Source organism: Esox lucius, chromosome 16 (genome assembly GCF_011004845.1).
Source record: "Esox lucius isolate fEsoLuc1 chromosome 16, fEsoLuc1.pri, whole genome shotgun sequence".
NCBI classification, from domain to species: Eukaryota; Metazoa; Chordata; class Actinopteri; order Esociformes; family Esocidae; genus Esox; species Esox lucius.
The window spans coordinates 11,600,824-11,621,622 of record NC_047584.1 but is presented as its reverse complement, the minus strand read 5'-3'; the positions used below and the strand labels follow the sequence as shown (position 1 = coordinate 11,621,622).

The 20,799-nt window shown below is 44.0% G+C and overlaps 1 protein-coding gene across 2 annotated transcripts in view; it reads left to right on the top strand.

Moving 5' to 3' along the window:
• Positions 1–16,682, top strand: part of adcy5 (adenylate cyclase 5) — a 106,988-nt gene extending 90,306 nt beyond the window's left edge. Inside the window, exons 7-22 of one of the 2 annotated variants that reach the window (XM_020054998.3) lie at positions 451–609; positions 1,064–1,205; positions 1,492–1,629; positions 6,186–6,208; positions 6,950–7,109; positions 8,135–8,232; positions 8,919–9,006; positions 9,836–9,952; positions 10,449–10,607; positions 10,811–10,986; positions 11,342–11,377; positions 11,687–11,819; positions 12,800–13,063; positions 14,810–15,014; positions 15,223–15,347; positions 15,561–16,682. In XM_020054998.3, the coding sequence (XP_019910557.1) occupies positions 451–609; positions 1,064–1,205; positions 1,492–1,629; positions 6,186–6,208; positions 6,950–7,109; positions 8,135–8,232; positions 8,919–9,006; positions 9,836–9,952; positions 10,449–10,607; positions 10,811–10,986; positions 11,342–11,377; positions 11,687–11,819; positions 12,800–13,063; positions 14,810–15,014; positions 15,223–15,347; positions 15,561–15,689 (2,152 nt within the window). In that variant the 3' untranslated portion in view covers positions 15,690–16,682. The remainder of the gene's footprint in view (positions 1–450; positions 610–1,063; positions 1,206–1,491; positions 1,630–6,185; positions 6,209–6,949; positions 7,110–8,134; positions 8,233–8,918; positions 9,007–9,835; positions 9,953–10,448; positions 10,608–10,810; positions 10,987–11,341; positions 11,378–11,686; positions 11,820–12,799; positions 13,064–14,809; positions 15,015–15,222; positions 15,348–15,560) is intronic. The other variant, XM_010879726.4, reaches the window with a different exon arrangement.
• Positions 16,683–20,799: the final 4,117 nt, after the last annotated feature.

The window sequence follows — 20,799 nt, the reverse complement described above, 5'->3', positions numbered from 1 at the left end:
GTCATTTGGTCAGTCCTCCAATTGGTCGGTCCATCAGTCTTTCGGTTGGCCAGTCCGTCAGTCGGTCATTTGGTTGGCCAGTCCTTCAGTTGGTCATTCGGTTGGCTGGTCCTTCAGTTGGTCATTGGGTTGGCCAGTCCTTCAGTTGGTCATTGGGTTGGCCAGTCCTTCAGTTGGTCATTGGGTTGGCCGGTCCTTCAGTTCGTCATTCAGTTCGTCAGTCTGTCAGTTGGTCAGTCTATGCATCAGTCATTGGTCACACATACTAAAGCTTCAGTGGTAATAAGACCTTCCTGTGGATTTAATGTGATATTTTACCGTAGTTGTAGTGTTTCTGGTACGCCTGAAGCATGGGTTACTGCATGTGAGACATTTCTCTGTGTGTCCATTGTTGCTTAGGGCTCTATGTTTCTGTCTGTGACTGTGTGTGTGTGTGTCTGCACACTACAGCCTGGTGAGAGAGGTCACAGGGGTCAACGTGAACATGCGTGTGGGCATTCACAGTGGCAGGGTCCACTGTGGGGTGCTGGGACTCAGGAAGTGGCAGTTTGACGTGTGGTCCAATGATGTCACGCTAGCCAATCACATGGAGGCTGGAGGCGCGGCCGGGTATGTCTGACCAATCATGATAAAGCAGTACAGAGTCCCTAATGACACTGTATTCTCTCTCCTAGGCTTTATTCTAATAATCAGTACAGTAATATACTACATAGGGTGCATTTCCACAGGTTGCCCAATGCAGATTCACCTCACAGGTAACTCTGGTTTCACTGAATACACAATTTACGTTTAATTCATAAATATGTTCTACCGCCCAAAATCTACAAATGTTTAATTCTGTACTGTATCAATTATTTTGTCTGTTACTGGAAAACATAATATTTATACTAAGTTATTAAGACAATAATTTTTTTGTTTTGTCATATAGTCACTTAATGAAAGTAATGAGTGAGGGAAAGAGAAATACGATATTATATTATATGCATTCATGAATGAATGAATAAATTCATGAATTCCTGTGTGAATGAATTGTTTCCGGTAACTCTGTGTGTTATTGTGCTAGGCGAATTCATATCACCAAGGCGACTCTGAACTATCTGAATGGAGACTATGACGTGGAGCCAGGATCAGGAGGAGAAAGAAATGCATATCTGAAGAAGAACAACATAGAAACATATCTCATTGTGGGATGCAGCCAGAAGAGGGTGTGTGTCTTGTGTAGAAAAATAATACAATCGTCTCAATCGTCTTTGTTCGGGAAGATTTGTCCTGGAAGAACTGTGGCCAAATTGTGGACTATAATACAACTGTATGATGTGCCATCTGATCAACAGTGCAATAACTGATAGTGAACATCGAATTACCATTGTATTAAGACATTGTGTCAGGGTGAAATGGGAGTGGGGGAACCCATGAGAACTGGGCAGTGTGAAATCATTAAACATAAACACAACTTTCTTGTGGTTAATAAAAGTGTGTCTCTTGTTGCAGAAAGAAGAGAAGGCGATGATAGCCAAAATGAGCCGCCAGCGAGCCAACTCTGTCACCCACAACACGGGTCACTGGACGGACAGGCCGTTCTACAACCATATGGGAGGGAATCAGATCTCCAAGGAGATGAAGAGAATGGTGAGATGTCCTCCTGCCCTCATCCCATCCAGTCATAGCCCGTCTTTGCTCCTTTCGGCTAGGACAGCTGGTTTGTTGTGTGTGCGCGTTTTTTAACCAGGGATTTCAGAAAGCCTAGGACATGTGATGATGTCTTCAGTGATAAAGTAAAATGTAAGCAAAGATGGGCTGTCGCACACCTGTCAGTCGCTGAGATGCTAACGTACAGAAACAGAAGGACATTCAGAATCAATGCAGTTTTAAATTTATTTAATAATTTCTTTGAGCTTTCGGTCAACCGACCTTCATTAGAGCATAAATAAAAGTCAAATAAAATAAAACTCATAAGGCTGTTTTTGTCCTGTATCCCTGTGTCTGCTAGCATTAGTTTGATATTTTGGCTGCAAGTGGATCTCCCAGCAAGTCAGTAACCTCATGAAGATAACAAATCACTAAGAAATCGGCACAAAATCTCTCCATCTCAGTTTTGGGACTTGAAACCCACTGAATATGTGGTTTGAATTAAAGAGGGCAGTCCATAAGAACAGAGGAAGGATATCAAGGACATTTCGGATGGAGGAATAATCTAAGACTAGATTCACAGTGGCAACCCATTTCTGATATATTTTCCCTAACTGGACTTTTGATCAATAAGATCAACTGATGTGAATGGCCAATACACCTTTAATGGTAGCAATGAAATAAATTGTGTTGCCACTGTAAATGAAGCCTAAGAAATTTCACAATGTTTTCTCGTAATGCCTTTTAGAGATGGGCTCTGGGCCATTATGCATGCAAGGTGAGGTAGTAAATGATACTAAAAAGGATGATGTGCATCACTTTTTAAGAAAATAAATTATCACTGAATGTGAATTTGACCAAACAGTACAGCTTAGTAATTCCATAATTTATTTTCTATTTATTTGTGATCCTCTTGATTAGTTATTTCAAACTTTAGAACATCCCTCTTCTCTCTTCTGAGACGATAAAGACGTTTTGATGATGAATACCCAGAAAGCTTCTGTGTCGTCTCCAGGGTAACAGGGGTGGAAGAAGGAAGTGGCCCACCGCTCTATGGTTCACCTCTCCAGGATGTCTCCAGAGGACCCTTATAATATCACAATACCACATGAGGACAACAGGGATGAAGAAATAATCCAAAATATTTAATAAGGTCCCAATAACGTAAAATCTCTTAGAATACCATGGGAAATCTCTTTCACAGAACAATACACTCACACAGGCAGGTAGCCTACAGCTAGATCAAAAAAGTTGCTAGATCAAATCTTAGAGCCAGCGAGGTGAAAATAATAATTAACACCTAAACCTGACCCATAATCCAAAATTTAAACCCAATTGTAATTTTTACCATAAAAGTTACCAGCGAAAGATGTCAGTTTTCCTGATGGGGAACTGTGTGAGGAGGTCGTATCGTGGTTGTTTCCATTATGCCTTCTCATCTCAGCACTACGATTCTAGTGGGTACTCTGTTGGTTGAGCGAGTGGTGTCATAAGGAGAACAGCTTGTTGGGTTGTCCGACTCTCGCAACCCTGTCGGGGAGTTTCTGCAATGAGGCACGGTCTTAAGAGGGACAAATTGGGAGGGTAGAAAAACAACAGTGAAATATCAGCGTATGGGTGACAGAGTTCCTCTTTCGGTTCCCCGAGGCCAACTGCTGGGCTAAGTCAATGCAGCTATGGTGACTGCTATATTTACCTCTGCCCTTCATCCAAGACCTCCTCTTCTCTCCTCCCTCACCCCCTCCACCCCAGCTCTCCTCTTATCCCCTCCCTCTCCTTCCCTCTCCCCAAACACCTGGGTTCTCCTGTCCTCTTTTTTCTTTCCTCTCCTAACATTAACTGAAGGACAATGTGTCAACACAATAATCAAGCCAATATGGTTCCAATCATAACACCTGTGTGCTATTGTTGTTTTGATTTGTAAATTTTACTCCGATAATTATGCCTGGTCCTCTGTACACTGCTGAATTTTAAATCAGTGTCCGAAATCAATGAATATGAAGAGCTCATTGTATGCAGGCGTAATTCTCCCAGATTCAATTATTGGCCAGCTGCTACAGGACAGCTGTATTTTGAGAGACAGTCTCACTTTGGCAGATTAATACTGACTGCGCAGTTGGATGTCTGCTTCTATCTCACTCTCTGTCTGTCTCTTTCTCTCTCTTTTTCTGCCTTTCAGTCTCTCTCTGTCTGCCGTCGTCAACCACGGCCTGTTTTTCTTTCCTTCCATCTCTGTCTGGTAGCCATTCACTCTTCTCTTACATCTTAGTCATTCAGTGTGACAGGGTTTGGCAACTAGATTCAGCCATTTGTAGCAGAGCAGATGGTTCAGAACATGTTTATAATATTTATAAAAAGTACACTGCAAATTCACCACAAGTAAGCCCAAAAACACACTGTAATTTCTGACTCAGTGTGAAATGGGGCCAAAACATATCTTTGGTTGTAGGCCGCCTGTTCCCTAACGCTGCAGAGCACTGAAGGTCATAGCAACTGGCTAGTCATGTTGGTCTGTACTCTCTGGCTGTCTCTTCTCTGTTTTTCTCTCCAACTCGCTTTCCCATGTCTCTGTCTCACTCTTTCAGTTCTATTTTAAATATATAATATTTTCCTTAATGAAAAGATACATGGCATTGGAGAGAAACAAATTGGCACATAGGTCTACTATGTTTAGTTTTCATTCTAACCAGCTGTCCGTCAGCCAAATATTTAACATTCTTAGTTTAAAATACTTGTTAAAGATTAGTCATTTTAGAAAAGTCAAATTATCTTAGGTCAAAAGTAGGCTATTTGTCATGTTGTAACAGGAAATGCAGCTCTGTCTCTTCCTGCCCCAGAGTGAGAACACCCTGTCCTCTCTTTTAAGGCAGGTTTGGCTGTGATGACCGGTCTCTACAGGCAGGTTGTGCTCGCTGTACCTCATCTGTGTTTTCCTCAGTTGGCTTTTAGTCACAGGCATCAGTCTGTATTGTCTGCCTAATGTCAAATATAGGTTTAAACAAGAATGTATGTTTCCTGGAGACATCATTTTCTTTCTGGTTTGTTATAATTTGGTTGGACCAGAAACACAGAGTGCTCTCCTGAGGCTTGCTTGAGTTGATTTGGGTCAGTGGACTGAGCCTCAGAATAAGCTGGCTGAGGGGAGTCTTTTTTATCTCTTGACACTGAAGGGCTGTTGTGTGTGTTGAAATGTTTTGGGGTCACACAGGGCCGTAGCTAAGGCAGGTAAAGGTGGATGTGATTCACGCATCCCACGGCTTGGCAGGGCCCACCGATCGTAATAATGTCAGTGTTGTCTATATATGCCTGAGAGGGCCCAGGCATATATCTTTACCGGGGACCTAAGATTTCTGGCAACAGCCCTGGTAATACATGTTTTTAGAGGTTTGTAAAATATGGCTTGTCTTGTAATAGAGTAAGTGTTTTGGCGCCATTCCATTCTAGTGGGGGTATTACTTGCACTCTTGCAGAACTCTCTAACGCTCTTTCTGTCTTTGTCTATCTCACAAACGCTCTCTCTTTGTCTCACTCCCCTTGTCTCGCTGTACCGCTTAATAATCCCAAAGCAGGGTTTCCAATTCACATTCCTACTATGGCATTAATCACAGTTCATCTATCCCATATAAAAAAGAGGAGAATGCTGGTATTTAGGGATGTTCTTCCTCTGTTTGCTAAATGGCCGTTTTATCAGTGGAATTGTTTATTTTGTAGTCCGGATGATATTCTGAAATTCTGTTGGAAACCACATTCAAAAAGGAAAGGTTCTGGGTACCTTCCGCTTTTGTCAAATATTTAGGTAAATAGAGGTGATTCATAAAATACGACTAAGTCACAAAAGCAAAATGTTTACCGGTCAGACAGAAGAGGGAGTTGCAATTGATATACATATTGATATGGAACTACTGTGTGAGTGTACTCTTTCAGACCTGTACAGCCCATTGCTAACTTCATCCAATAGAGGGCACTGCAGTAACACGATCAATTTAGAAACTCTGGTCCACCTCATGTTGTAAACATACATTATGATTAGGAATTAGGAGTGCAGTAAGCAGCCAGACACCCTGCTGGTAGAAGTATCTGTGTCAGGTATTAATGGAGGCTCGGATACACCCCTAAATGGCCTCCTGACAGGCAGACTGTCTTCTCCATTAGCACTATTGACTCGTCTCCCTAGGATGCTGCCTGGCTAGATGTTGTTCTCAACTTGGTCTGTGTGCCAAATGACACCCTATTCCCTAAACAGGAAAGTGCACTATTTGTGACCACAGCCTAATAGGAATAGGGTGCCATTGGGACCGAGACTGTGTTGTTGTTGTTTTTCAGCATCTTGTAGACTGCTGAGAGTTTTGGTGGGGAGGACGCTGGAAGAGGTGTCAGTCTCTTGTCTTGGTGGTAGACAAGTTCTATTTTTAGCTCACACCTGGTTGTGCGAAGAGATTCTCCGTCTGTCAATTCTGAGCCCAACTCAACTTTCTTTGCTTCTTGCTTTTCCTGAATTTCAATGGTGCTCCTATCAGCTAACAGTGTCTCTATTCCTGCTCTTTTCTGTCTTCCAGGGATTTGAAGACCCAAAGGACAAGTGAGTAGAGACCCTCTCCATCTCACCTCCTGTGAGTCAAGGTGACGGGTGGTCTTCCGTTGCAGGTCATGTTTTCGACAGTGGCTTTATCACAGCCATAGACCATCAAATGATCGGAATGGTTCTGCAGCAGTCACTGAAAGAACAACTGTAGCCATTACAAACAGCATAGCCATTGAAAACATGACCAGAACAACCAACCTTTCACTGGGTGTGGAGGGGAATCTGGGAGAAGTGACCAGTGGGATATCCTGTTTGCCTTATGCTCTGACAAGCCATATCCATGCATACCGTTCAAAAACAGTCCGTTTTCTGCATCGTCTATGTGCTTGTCAGACCAGATACAGTATATTTCCCTTCACCCCATCTACATGCAGTCTTCGGAATCTTCCAAACATTCAGTGTGCTGTCTGTAATTTGAGAATCATTTTAATCTCCTGATTGAACTTGTCTGCTGATCCATTGACAATGGGCCAGATTGCCTCTGTAATCAATTAAATCCGACAATGCCCCGCTGATTTGACAGCTGATTATTCTAATTAAGCTAACACAATAACAGTGGTACGGTGGCCATGCCTGACTGGGGTGATGCTCTTCGGTGGTGAGTTAGGAGTTTGTGGTGGTGGTATTGGGGCCGACCTTGTGGTGGTGGGACTGGGCCTAGCTTGGCAGAGAGCTGAAGGACCTCTTGTGACGGCTTGGAACCGGGAAAAAAGTGTCTCCTCATCTTGTGTTATGTAGACATTTCATTTTCAGAAACACGCAGGAAAACCTGAACCCAGAGGACGAGGTGGATGAGTTTCTAGGGAGGGCCATTGATGCCAGAAGTATTGACCGGCTACGCTCAGAACATGTCAAGAAGTTCCTGCTTACCTTCAGAGAGCCAGACCTGGAGAAGAAGGTACTCCTCTGGGGAAATAATGCCAAATGATCACACTTGGATCCTGAGTTAGATCTCTGGATGGATCCTTAGCAGTAGAAATGCAGCATAGGATTTATGTCACGATAGTTTGTAAGTCAAACTAAGGAACTAAGGTGTCATAGTCAGTAAAAGGGAGAAAATTGGGGGGTCAAGACAAGCTCATTTGCCATGAATAAATACCCCACTCACTGGTTTGAAATATGCAAGAATGTCATTTAAAGTTAGCTGGACGAGAGAATGAAAGAGACTGAGAGAAGTAGAATTGTTGTGGGTAAAATGGAGCATACATACTGTAAGGTGGGGTACATTACTGGCTTCTTCCTCTTTGGAGCACTTGCATGGAAAAGACTAACCACCAAATTTAGAAACAAAAATCTATTCTTACTAACCACCAAATTTAGAAACAAAAATCTATTCTTACTAACCACCAAATTTAGAAACAAAAATCTATTCTTACTACCCCAACAACACAATGTATTGTTTTAAAGTCAAAACCTGGTTCATCAAGCAATGTTATCCTATATTTTAGGACAGATTGCAGCTATTAGAAACATTTATGTGATAAAAAAAAAAAAAGTTTTAGCTACTCCCATAAATTTAAGGAACACACCATAATATCTACAATAATGGAAACCAAATTGGAATCTGAAGGATTTGGGTCTCTGGTTTGTAGCTCCTGTTCCAAGAGAGTCATACATTTAATTTAAGGGCTCATGTTCGCTAATAGCTCAAACAAAAGCTAGGGACTTTTTTATTAGGAATGTTTCAGGTACAGGCAGGCGAGGGAAGGCGAGGGTGAAGGTGAAATAGAATATGCGACAGAAGTGATTGAGTATAGGTAGAGATTATCCATTTATTACCTGCTTTTTACCTTTTTGTCTCACTGATATATGTCACGTACACTATTGTCAGGCTATAGTAAATGGGCTGTACAGTGGCTACTTAGAGCAGATGAAAAGCCTCTGGTTATCTTTCCACTCAAATGTTTTCCCTTTCTACTTCAGTACTCCAAACAAGTGGACTCCAGATTTGGAGCGTATGTGGCCTGCGTCTCTCTCGTCTTCCTCTTCATATGTTTCATCCAGGCCATCATTGTACCTCAGTAAGTATTACATCTATCATGGTTAATATTCATATAGTGCACTGTATCAATTAGGGTTGACTACTCGAACCGTGGATAACCTTAAGGAACTCCTTAAGTTCTTTAAGGAACCATTTCTAATCAATAGTTCATCTTTACACCTTCTGGTAGTTGAGGAGTTCTTAGAGGAACCTTTAATGGTTCCTGAAGAAACGTGTTAAAATAAATGTAATTTCTATTAACCTGTTTGGTTTTACAGGTTTACACTGACAGCCTTGTTATGTCAATAAAGTTATGAGAGGTTTCTAACAATCCTTAATTATTAGTTGAACATTTGGCCATACAGTGGGGGGAACAAGTCAGGTCAACAACCCTAAAGGGGTGCTTTCAGGAAACAGGTCTCAAACGGGTCCGGTACAGGGACTTGAAGGCCTTAATAAATGTCCCCTCACCAACTGTCATGGCTGTTCCTCTCCTCTACCCAGGGACCTGATGATTACCACAGGGACTGCTGGCTGTTTGTTCATTATCACAGACGCCACGTTCTCTGCCTCCTTCAGTCCCTCTGTATTGATCTATTTTCACCGTTCCCTTTTTACTGTCCCCTGTTTCTTTTGCTCTATTATCTCACCTATCTCTTTGCCTCAGATGTACTCTTATTGCTCCTTTCATTTTTTTAACGCCCTCCCTCCCTCCCTCCCTCTCAGCTCCACTCTGATGATTGGCTTCTATATCACCTGTCTGATCATCCTGACGGCTGTCATGTTCGTCTCAGCAGTCTACTCCTGTTTTGGGGTGAGTCCTTCTGTTTTCAAAGCTTCCGTAACACCTCGGAAAATGTGACTTGCATTGGTAAGACCCGGGTAGCTTTGGTCCTTGTTCTGACACACGGGTCCCTATGCGGAATAACACAGGATAACACGACTGGTTCCACAGCAGGATGGAAGCAAAACTCACAGCAGGGAAACCTACCTGTTGGATGGTATTGGCGTTTCATGGCCTGTGAGAGCAGCGGTCTGCTCACTGAGACCATCACGGAGGAATTGTCGTGTAACCGGACAAAAGATGGACTTGGATGAAAACTCACTGAAGGCCCTTCCCGTTTCATCAGTTAAGGACCTTTGAGAAAGATGTCAGCGGGCCGATGTCATATCTCTTGTGTTCTTCCTGGAGGGCCCGTCTGGATCTTTCATTTCCTGCTCTCTGCTCATTGGACTATGGGTCAGCTTAGGGGAAATGAAATAGGCCCTAGAATAATCCTGGAGACAGAAAAAACAACAGATGTGATCTTCTTTAGTTGAGGGATTTGAAATATATTGGAAGTGGTTTTTGATAATATTGTCTGGTAAGAGGTTCAGAATTCGAGAGTATTAGAACTCCTTAGAACGCCATCTCTACAGGAGCGACAGGAGTAGCGATACTGTACTCTGTACACATTGCACTCATTGTAAGGAGTCTGCTTTTGTGGAAGAGGAGTATACAGCTCTTCAAACATACTGAGTCATTAAAATGTCATAGCTGGTATTGTGGCTCGAACAGATACTATCTGGTAACCCACAGACCAAGTAGACTCACCTACTAACCTACAGTGTTCTCCCTCCCTCCTTCCCTTGGCTGGGGACAGCTTTTCCCAGTTCCTCTACAGAACCTGTCCAAGAGGATCGTCCGGTCCAGGCTCAACAGCACCCTGGTGGGAGTCTTCACCATCATCCTGGTCTTTCTCTCTGCCTTTATCAACATTGTAAGTCTCTGAACCTCCACTCCAAATAGCCGCGCAGACAATCGGCAGGGGCCGAGCTTCCTTGTTGTACATTTATATATTGAGGGTGTGTTGATACGTTGTTGCAATGCCTGGAAACGCAGACACAGACAGGTCAGCTGGCTAACTTATTAGGGAACATAAGATCCACAGGAGCCGACAACCTTTAGAAAAACAGAACAGTCTAAACCACTGGTGGAAGGAACACTACTTATGTGGACCATCATAAATGGGCTGATGTGATTATGTCAGCAAAAGGAACATGGTGATTTACAGCCACAATTAGCTGCTGTTCTGGAAGAGAATCCTCTTGTTCTTCACTTAGATGTTTGACATCCATCTGCACCCTACACTGACAATGACACATTGCCTTTTCAATTAGCAGCAAACAAACATACACATGTTCCTATTTAGTCGTTGGAATTGTGCAACTAACCAGCTGTTATTCATGTTAACCTCCTTGTACCTCTGGCCCTAGTTCACCTGCGGTACTGGAGACCTGAGGGCGTGTCTGGGCCAGGAACTGAACATCAGCGTCAGCAGTGTGAACGCCTGCCATGCACACAGCCTCAATTACACCCTCCAATCACTAAATAGCTTCTGTGGCGGACCCTTGCCTAGATGCAACTTCCCCGAGGTGTGTGTGTGCGCGCGCGTGCGTTGGTTTGTGCCTAGTTAGCCTTCAAGAATCACACTTCCTACACTGATTATTGACCTGAAGCAGCCAAATCATCTCCCAGTCGCCTACAAACGCATTTCCAAACATTTTGACGTCTTTTCCGTCCTTCACCATCCCTCCCTCCACCTCCTCCAACGCCCTCCCTCTCTCTCCCACTCCAGTATTTCTCCTCCTGCGTGCTGCTGAGCCTGCTGGCCTGCTCAGTCTTCCTGCAGGTTAGCAGCATAGGCAAACTCTTACTCATGCTCTTCATTGAGATCTTCTACGTCATCATCATGGAGGTGCCAAAGGTCAGCCTGTTCGACAACGTAGACCTCCTGGTCATGGCCAACGCCGTGTGAGTACTTCCAACCGTCAAGCCTGCCACCACCAGAGGGCACAAAAAAGTCAAATGAATTAAAGGGACGTACCGACGCACACATTACGGTTTATAGGACAAACGAGACCGGGGTTGTGTAAACGGCCCAGTAGATTCATGTGAAAGCAATGAATGGGCAGATGGATGTCTTGCTCTAACCTGTGCCATTCATTCACTGAGGGCTAAATGAAAAGCTCTCCTGGGTTAGCGGCGTGTTTACTTAATGTAATGGATGACTGTTGGTTAGACCAGGGCCCTGTCTGGTCATCCGTCTCTCCTAGGCAATGCCTCTCCCTTCTCCCTAAAATGTTCGCTCTTTGTTTTGTCTCCGCAGTGAGTACATAAATGGAACAAATGGAATGAATGGAAGGTGAGATGTATGTGGCTTGACACTTAAACAAAAGGAAACCAGTTGAAATACAAATTGATTTAGATCGATTATATCCAATATACTGATGCTTTAATGCGTCCTATGGATGTTTCTGGCACTTCATACAGCTCGGCTAGTTCAAACTGATGAAGTGTTGTAACACTAGATGTTTTAGCAGGGGTACCCTGTATAGTATCCATTCTGGATATGTTGTTCCGCTGTGGGATCCACTTTCTAGCGATATAACATTGAAGAGTTTGTTTGCCTCAGACATGCGGTTGACCTACGTTATCCGTCTTCTCTGTCTAGCTGTGCGATGGACTCTAAGGTCCCCCTGAAAATCATGACTCCCGTGGTCATCACAGTCTTTGTCCTGGCTCTGTATCTACACGCCCAGCAGGTGGAGTCCACTGCCCGACTCGACTTCCTCTGGAAACTACAGGTGCATGTCACCCGAGACCACTACTATTCTGGGGCCTCTGTTTCACTCTCACTACACCAAATGTTTTCTTTATTCAGGGTTAGGCTAGGCATCTCTCACTACACCAAATGTTTTCTTTATTCAGGGTTAGGCTAGGCATCTCTCACTACACCAAATGTTTTCTTCTTTCAGGGTTAGGCTAGGCATCTCTCACTACACCAAATGTTTTCTTTATTCAGGGTTAGGCTAGGCATCTCTCACTACACCAAATGTTTTCTTTATTCAGGGTTAGGCTAGGCATCTCTCACTACACCAAATGTTTTCTTTATTCAGGGTTAGGCTAGGCATCTCTCACTACACCAAATGTTTTCTTTATTCAGGGTTAGGCTAGGCATCTCTCACTACACCAAATGTTTTCTTCTTTCAGGGTTAGGCTAGGCATCTCTCACTACACCAAATGTTTTCTTCTTTCAGGGTTAGGCTAGGCATCTCTCACTACACCAAATGTTTTCTTTATTCAGGGTTAGGCTAGGCATCTCTCACTACACCAAATGTTTTCTTTATTCAGGGTTAGGCTAGGCATCTCTCACTACACCAAATGTTTTCTTTATTCAGGGTTAGGCTAGGCATCTCTCACTACACCAAATGTTTTCTTTATTCAGGGTTAGGCTAGGCATCTCTCACTACACCAAATGTTTTCTTTATTCAGGGTTAGGCTAGGCATCTCTCACTACACCAAATGTTTTCTTTATTCAGGGTTAGGCTAGGCATCTCTCACTACACCAAATGTTTTCTTCTTTCAGGGTTAGGCTAGGCATCTCTCACTACACCAAATGTTTTCTTTATTCAGGGTTAGGCTAGGACTCAGCTTCAGGTTGAACCAGGATGTGGACCTGAAGCTAGACATAGGTTAGGGGCAGAGTTCAAAAGAGCATTAAAAAACAATGACTACTGAGGATTGGTCTATTCTGTATGGTTGATAGTGTCTTGCTCCCTTCCAGGCCACAGAGGAGAAGGAGGAGATGGAGGAGCTACAGGCCTACAACCGGCGCCTCCTCCACAACATCCTCCCCAAAGATGTGGCCGCACACTTCTTGGCGCGTGAGCGTCGGAACGACGAGCTCTACTACCAGTCGTGTGAGTGCGTGGCGGTGATGTTCGCCTCCATCTCCAACTTCTCTGAGTTCTACGTGGAGCTGGAGGCCAACAACGAAGGGGTGGAGTGTCTCAGGCTGCTCAACGAGATCATCGCCGACTTTGACGAGGTGAGGGGAAGGATATAGCAGTGGATGAAGGAGAGGAGGTATGAGGATGGAGGGAGGAGAGGAGGGGAGGAATGAGGATGGAGGGAGGAGAGGAGGTATGAGGATGGAGGAGAGGAGGGGAGGTATGAGGATGGAGGGAGGAGAGGAGGTATGAGGATGGAGGAGAGGAGGGGAGGTATGAGGATGGAGGGAGGAGAGGAGAGGAGGTATGAGGATGGAGGGAGGAGAGGAGGGGAGGTATGAGGATGGAGGGAGGAGAGGAGGGGAGGTATGAGGATGGAGGGAGGAGAGGAGGGGAGGTATGAGGATGGAGGGAGGAGAGGAGGTATGAGGATGGAGGGAGGAGAGGAGGGGAGGTATGAGGATGGAGGGAGGAGAGGAGGTATAAGGATGGAGGGAGGAGAGGAGAGGAGGGGAGGTATGAGGATGGAGGGAGGAGAGGAGGGGAGGTAGGGTGTGAGGATGGAGGGAGGAGGGGAGGTATGAGGATGGAGGGAGGAGAGGAGAGGAGAGGAGGGGAGGTATGAGGATGGAGGGAGGAGAGGAGGGGAGGTATGAGGATGGAGGGAGGAGAGGAGGTATGAGGATGGAGGGAGGAGGGGAGGGGAGGTATGAGGATGGAGGGAGGAGAGGAGGGGAGGTATGAGGATGGAGGGAGGAGAGGAGGTATGAGGATGGAGGGAGGAGAGGAGGGGAGGTATGAGGATGGAGGGAGGAGAGGGGGGGAGGTATGAGGATGGAGGGAGGAGAGGAGGGGAGGTATGAGGATGGAGGGAGGAGAGGAGGGGAGGTATGAGGATGGAGGGAGGAGAGGAGAGGAGGGGAGGTATGAGGATGGAGGGAGGAGAGGAGGTATGAGGATGGAGGGAGGAGAGGAGGGGTGGTATGAGGATGGAGGGAGGAGAGGAGAGGAGAGGAGGGGAGGTATGAGGATGGAGGGAGGAGAGGAGAGGAGGTATGAGGATGGAGGGAGGAGAGGAGGGGAGGTATGAGGATGGAGGGAGGAGAGGAGGGGAGGTATGAGGATGGAGGGAGGAGAGGAGGGGAGGTATGAGGATGGAGGGAGGAGAGGAGGTATGAGGATGGAGGGAGGAGAGGAGGGGAGGTATGAGGATGGAGGGAGGAGAGGGGGGAGGTATGAGGATGGAGGGAGGAGAGGAGGGGAGGTATGAGGATGGAGGGAGGAGAGGAGGGGAGGTATGAGGATGGAGGGAGGAGAGGAGGGGAGGTATGAGGATGGAGGGAGGAGAGGGGGGGAGGTATGAGGATGGAGGGAGGAGAGGGGATGTATGAGGATGGAGGGAGGAGAGGAGGGGAGGTATGAGGATGGAGGGAGGAGAGGAGGGGAGGTATAAGGATGGAGGGAGGAGAGGAGGTATGAGGATGGAGGGAGGAGAGGAGGGGAGGTATGAGGATGGAGGGAGGGAGGAGAGGAGGGGAGGTATGAGGATGGAGGGAGGAGAGGAGGGGAGGTATGAGGATGGAGGGAGGGGAGGGGGGTGATAATAGAGGATGGCATGAAGGGAAGGGATTTGGGGAGAAAGTGGGGTGTTCAAAACCAGGACACTCCAGCTGCTTATAATGGAATAATTCTGTGCGAGCCTCAACAGGTTGAAGATCATGAAGATCGTGTTTAGGTTTGACCGTCTTTATCTGTCACTTGAACTACAGAAGTGTTGACTTCTGTTACGGCAACTAAACGTCTTTCTCTCACGGCTCACCTCCACTTTCCTTACCCTCTCTCAGATCATCAGTGAGGACCAGTTCCGCCAGTTAGAGAAGATAAAGACTATTGGCAGCACCTATATGGCAGCTTCAGGCCTCAACGACTCTACGTACGACAAGGCGGGCCGTTCTCACATCAGAGCCCTTGCCGACTACGCCATGAGACTCATGGACCAGATGAAGTACATCAACGAACACTCCTTCAATAACTTCAAGATGAAGATAGGTGAGGCTGGCTGATGGGATGTACGATTTTGTTGCCTTGTTCTTCATTTTGAAGTGAGAAGGGTTTTAAGCAGAATTACTAAATATTTAACAAAAGCCCCTGAGGACCACTATCTCAGCAAACCTATGAAACGTACTGTATTAAATGTAAAGGTTAATGAATGTATTGTTAAAAACAGGCTAACCCATCTCCCTGCCAACGCATACAGGTCTCAACATGGGCCCAGTGGTGGCTGGGGTGATTGGGGCCAGGAAACCCCAGTATGATATCTGGGGTAATACAGTCAATGTGGCCAGCCGGATGGACAGTACCGGTGTACCTGACAGGATCCAGGTATATCACACACAGCCCTGTAAAAACTGAAGACACCCAGAGCTCTATTTTAACATTTTATTTTGATATTTTCAGTATTCTTTTAATAAAGAGTACACTGTAGTTGGGCGAAAGTTTGCTAGTCAAACATCAGCCAAATACATGTCTGTGCTAAAGAGTAAGCAGCGTTCTCTCAAACTACATCTTCTTACTTTCTCCCCATTCCCCCACCAGGTGACCTCTGACCTGTACAATGTGCTGAACTCATACAACTACACACTGGAGTGTCGAGGCCTGGTCAAGGTGAAGGGTAAAGGAGAGATGCAAACCTACTTCCTCACGGGAGGACCTCCCAGCAGTTAACGACCAGGGTGTGTCCAAAATGGCACCCTAACCCTCTATAATGCCCTGTTCAGCTACTATTCTAAATAGGGCACTATTAAGGGAACAGGGCACCGTTTCCGATATAGCCTCTTCAGGAGCAGGCCCAGTAACAGATTGACTCTGGCACAGGAGAAGACTAACAGGAGAGGGGGTGGTTGCAGTCAAAGGGGCTTACCCACACTTTGAGTCCTTTAACAAGCAGACATGTGGACCTGTGGTTGCTTAGGGAACTGGCTATCCCCTGCCCATATCAATCTTTTTACATTTAGCACCTCCTACCTGCAGAGATCAGCCTCTGATTGGGCCGCCGACCCCAGTCAGCCTCCTCTCGAATCGATGGTCAAAACAGAGGGAGGCCCTTAGAGGATCTGGATTTGCCGAAGAGACCAAAGACGTCCTGCCAGATTGCCACAGAGAGAGAGACACATTGAGACAGCAGCAGTGTCTCATGGTCTTTCCACCGCCAGACTAATCTGTAAGACTCTGAGTACCTTGTTCCACTACGTGTTTTCACAAACTTTCTGCTGAAGGATCCAAGTTGCTCCCCTCAAAACCTGCATGAAGACACTGAAAACGATGTATACATATGGAACACACTGTTTTATGTGTATATTTATATGTATATATGTGAAGAAGCATTTTTTCTGTCCATACAGTCCATGTACTGTATGCTGTTTTTGTACACTGTCAGGTGGTACGGACATGGCAAACCATGCGTATACTACATGTTAACATAGCCTTCACGAGCCAGCACAGGTACACTATGAAACTGTACGGGATTTGCTCAGAGCAGTGTGTTCATTCCTTTGTAGAGGCTTAAATGGGCCATGCTAACCAGGCTGGGTACTTGAACTACCAGAGTGAGACTGCTCTGAATGTGACTTTACAGAACTCTTCCCCAGTCTATACACACACACACACACACACACACACACGCAAACCCACACACACACACACACACACACACACACACACACACACACACACACACACACACACACACACACACACACACACACACACACACACATACTCACACACACACACACACACAAACACAAATGCTTTAACTGAAGATACTTTCAACCGAGGATGTCAACAAAAAGCTTTTTTGTATTTTTAACATTTTGTATTTTGACTTCCGAAACACCAAACCCTATCAGATATTTTAGATTCTATATTTTGTACATTAATATATTAGAGAGTAATATCTATTAAGAAATACCAACGTGTATTCGGATGTATATAGCTAACAGAGGCCTACAGTTATGTGAAAAAGTAAGTACAACCCCTGGAAAGTTGCCTTTTTTGTTAAATATTTGGAGACAATGATATTTCAGCTAAATTCCAACCTCATTCATTAATAAAGATAACCCAATAACAAATCAAAATGAAACTGTTGAAAACATTCATGCAATTAAAAGGCTGAAAATGTTAGTACACCCCTACCTTTTACAAACATAATAATCAGGTGTAACTAAACAGGTACAATTTATTGGGAAATTATATAAGTAAATTGGGAGAGTCAACCTTCAATAAAGATCTGATTTAGTCTTAATCATATGAGGCTGCTTTGGTGCCTTAGGCCCCAGACAACTTGCCATCTTTGAATACTACAGAATCTAGAGTAGAATGTGAGGCCATCTGTCAAAAAAAGCTGAAGCTGAACCGAATATGAATCATTTTACAGCACTACCACCCAAAACACACATGCAAAGCTAAAACATTCACAGACCAGATCTCAGATCATATCAAAATGCAATGGAGGGACTTGAAGGGGGCAGTCCATGCAAGAAAGCCCTTGAACATGACACAGTTGAAGCGGTACTGTAAAGAAGAGTAGGCCATAATTCCTCCTATGGAAGTAAGAGATAGACAGTTACAAGAAATGGCTACATGAAGTTGTTTCAGCAAAAAGGGAGCAACATCAGCTATTGAAGCTAGGGGTTTACTTACTTTTTCTCCACTACAAATTTGTATTTCAGTAGATTTTTCATGAATAAATGATTGCAAAGTAGAATCTTTCAGTGTCATTTGTCAAATGAGGTTACCTTTATCTGTCAATAGTGTTGAATTGAAGATTACATATCCATACGCCCAAATATTTATAGAAGATTTTCCTAGGGGTGTACTTTTTCACATGACTGTGTGCACATTTCCATCACTCAGAACACTGTATTCTATCTTCATTCTAATTAACCTGCTTTTCCACATATTGCGTTTGAATATCAAGCAGTTGTTGGCATCTTTTGCCATTTCTTAGCTTACTACCACCCTGCACTCAGTCCATGTAGTGGAGGAAGTATTGGTGCTCAAAGAAGCCATTTGGAAAGACACTGGTACTGTGCCCTCTTCCCATCCCACCATCCCTGGCTCAATCAGATGGTTTGACCTAATGAATGTCCAATGATTTCCAATGAGGCCTTTATGCTATAGTCTTTATATTGATGAGACATGATCCTTGTGGTAATATAAGGACCTGCCTTTGGTAGTTTATGTGAAGATGTTTCGTTTTGACTTTTCACATTATTTCTCAATTTTATTTGTATCCCTATGAAGGCTGCGCAATTCCAGTGACTTTTGTCAAATTCCCAGGTTTTAAAAATCACTTGCTGGAAGATTTCCATAATCTGGAAGGAATTTAGAGAAAATAACAGGGATTCTGCAACCCCATCCTATCTGTGTATTTCCTTCATCGGTCCTTTCAGTGTTACTTTTACAGCATACTGTAATCTTGTTTCATCTGACTTGTGGCATTGAGGTTTACTGTACAGCAGGCTTTTCTTTGAATAACAGTACTTTAGACTTATCATGTCTTTTTAAAACATCTACCTAGTACTCAATTTATTTGTTGCTAAAGCTTTACAGTGCGATTGAAATGTGAAGGTGAGTCTCTGAGCTGACATTCAGTTCTTACCACGCTTTAATATTGACCTTCAGCGATACAGACTGAATCCAGCTGTTCAAATATTGGTGATTTGGGTTCTAATTGGGAAAATAAATCTTGAGAAGCATACACTACACCCCCTGAGGTTTGTCAAATTAAAGGGTGACTAACCCTCTAATCTTTACTTGTTACTACAGAAAAACGATCATGAGAGGTCCTACTATTTTTCCAGAACTGATTCAGTTCCACTACACTCCTCAACATGGTGGAATGTTTTGCTCTTGTGGTGAACTTTTTTTCCCCCAAAACTTTTACTGTGTGTCAGTGCATTGTAAGAACACAAGTTTGATAGGAGGTTGACATTGTACTTTAGTTGCGGGGCCTTTACAAATAAGTTTGAAAAATACAGTGCCATTGAGTTCCATTTTGATGGGGGCAAACTGTCTCTGTTTGGGAGCAGTACGTCATTGCTGCCTTTCTCCCTATGCTATGACTGGATGAATTTATCTTCTTCACTATGGGGACCGATTCAGGCATGAGATGAATTTACTTAACTTGGACTTAGGTTTGTAAACCATGAGCCTAAGTCAAACATGGAGTAACCATCAGTGAAAAATACTTTTCAGAAGGGAAACCAGAGGTGTTTGCATTAGTTGTAGTGAAACACATTGATTCTGGTCTTGAAAGTTCAAACGTTTACATATTTGAGTACTAAATCTAGCACTTTTCTGCCCTTAACAGTTACAGTTGATAGACTAAGTGACAAGTGAGGTACTTAGTCTAAGTCAGTTCTATTCCCATTGATTTTAGTTATTTGGTGCAAAAGCAGCCACAGCCTCCATGCTTTACTCAAATCCCTGCCGTTGTTCCTCAAAATCTACAGTAGAGCAGGAGATGTAGCAGTGAGTGTAATATTGTGAGGATGAGCGGGTAAAAAGTAGGCAAGTTTTAGCTGCCAATCCTTCTGTCACTCAGTGTCTAAACACTGTTATCGGCAAAGTTCTCTGTCTGTAGCTGCAGGGCAGGCTGAGATGGGGGCACGGTGACAGGTGCACACACAAGCAGCCACCCAGAGATGAGAACTACACACACAAGTGGGGCAGCCTTAAAAAGTAGCTGAATTTGTCACTAGACTTTCTTTGCAATAAAAGTCTTTGGAAAGTTCAGAAAACTCACAAAATCTTGGTGGCAAAGTCACTTCACTGGCAACACTGAATGTGGCAGTCTAGTTTTTTTTTACTGAGTAAATTGAGCCATAAAAATTAGGTGTAACACTCTCATTATTCTCCACCCACGTTTCCCTTGAATTAATTATTTTTTAGACATGAAGAGGCAATGGTAGTTAACAGTAATGCAAAAGTTACAAAAATGGAACTTAAGTTTGTGTTAAGTTGACATCTCAAACTTGACTGGGACCCAGATGTAGAAGTGGAGAGAGTATAAATGGCATCAAAATGTTTTCATTTGGTTGTCTTTGCTTTTTATCATGTCAAATTATATGCTGATTTTTACATTTAAATAAATCACAAAGATTCCATGCTTGTTGGAAACATACACAACTGTTCAAAAGTTTGGTTTCACTTAGAAATGTCCTTGTTTTCAAGAGAAAAGCAGATATGTTTGTACATAACATTATGTTGTAAATGACTATTGTAGCTGATTTTTAATGGAATATCTACATAGGTGTACAGAGGCCCATTATCAGCAAACATCACTCCTGTGTTACAATGGCACATTGTGTTTGCTTATCCAAGTTATCATTTGAAAAGGCAAATCGATCGTTAGAAAATCCTTTTGCAATTATGTTAGCACAGCTGAAAACTGTTGTGCTGATTAATGAAGCAATAACCCTGGCCTTCTTTAGAATAGTTAAGTATCTGGAGCGTCAGCATTTGTGGGTTCAATTACAGGCTCGAAATGTCCAGAAACAAAGAACTTTCTTCTGAAATGCTTCAGTCTATTCTTGTTCTGAGAAATTAAGGCTATTCCATGCAAGAAATTGCCTTCACAGAACAGTGAAACTGTCTCTAACCAGAATAGAAAGAGGAGTGGGAGGCCTCGGTGCACAACTGAGCAAGAGGACAAATACATTAGTGTCTAGTTTGAGAAACAGATGCCTCACAGGTCCTCAACTGGCAGCTTCATTAAATATTACCTGCAAAACACTAGTCTTAATGTCAACAGTGAAGAGGCGACTCTGGG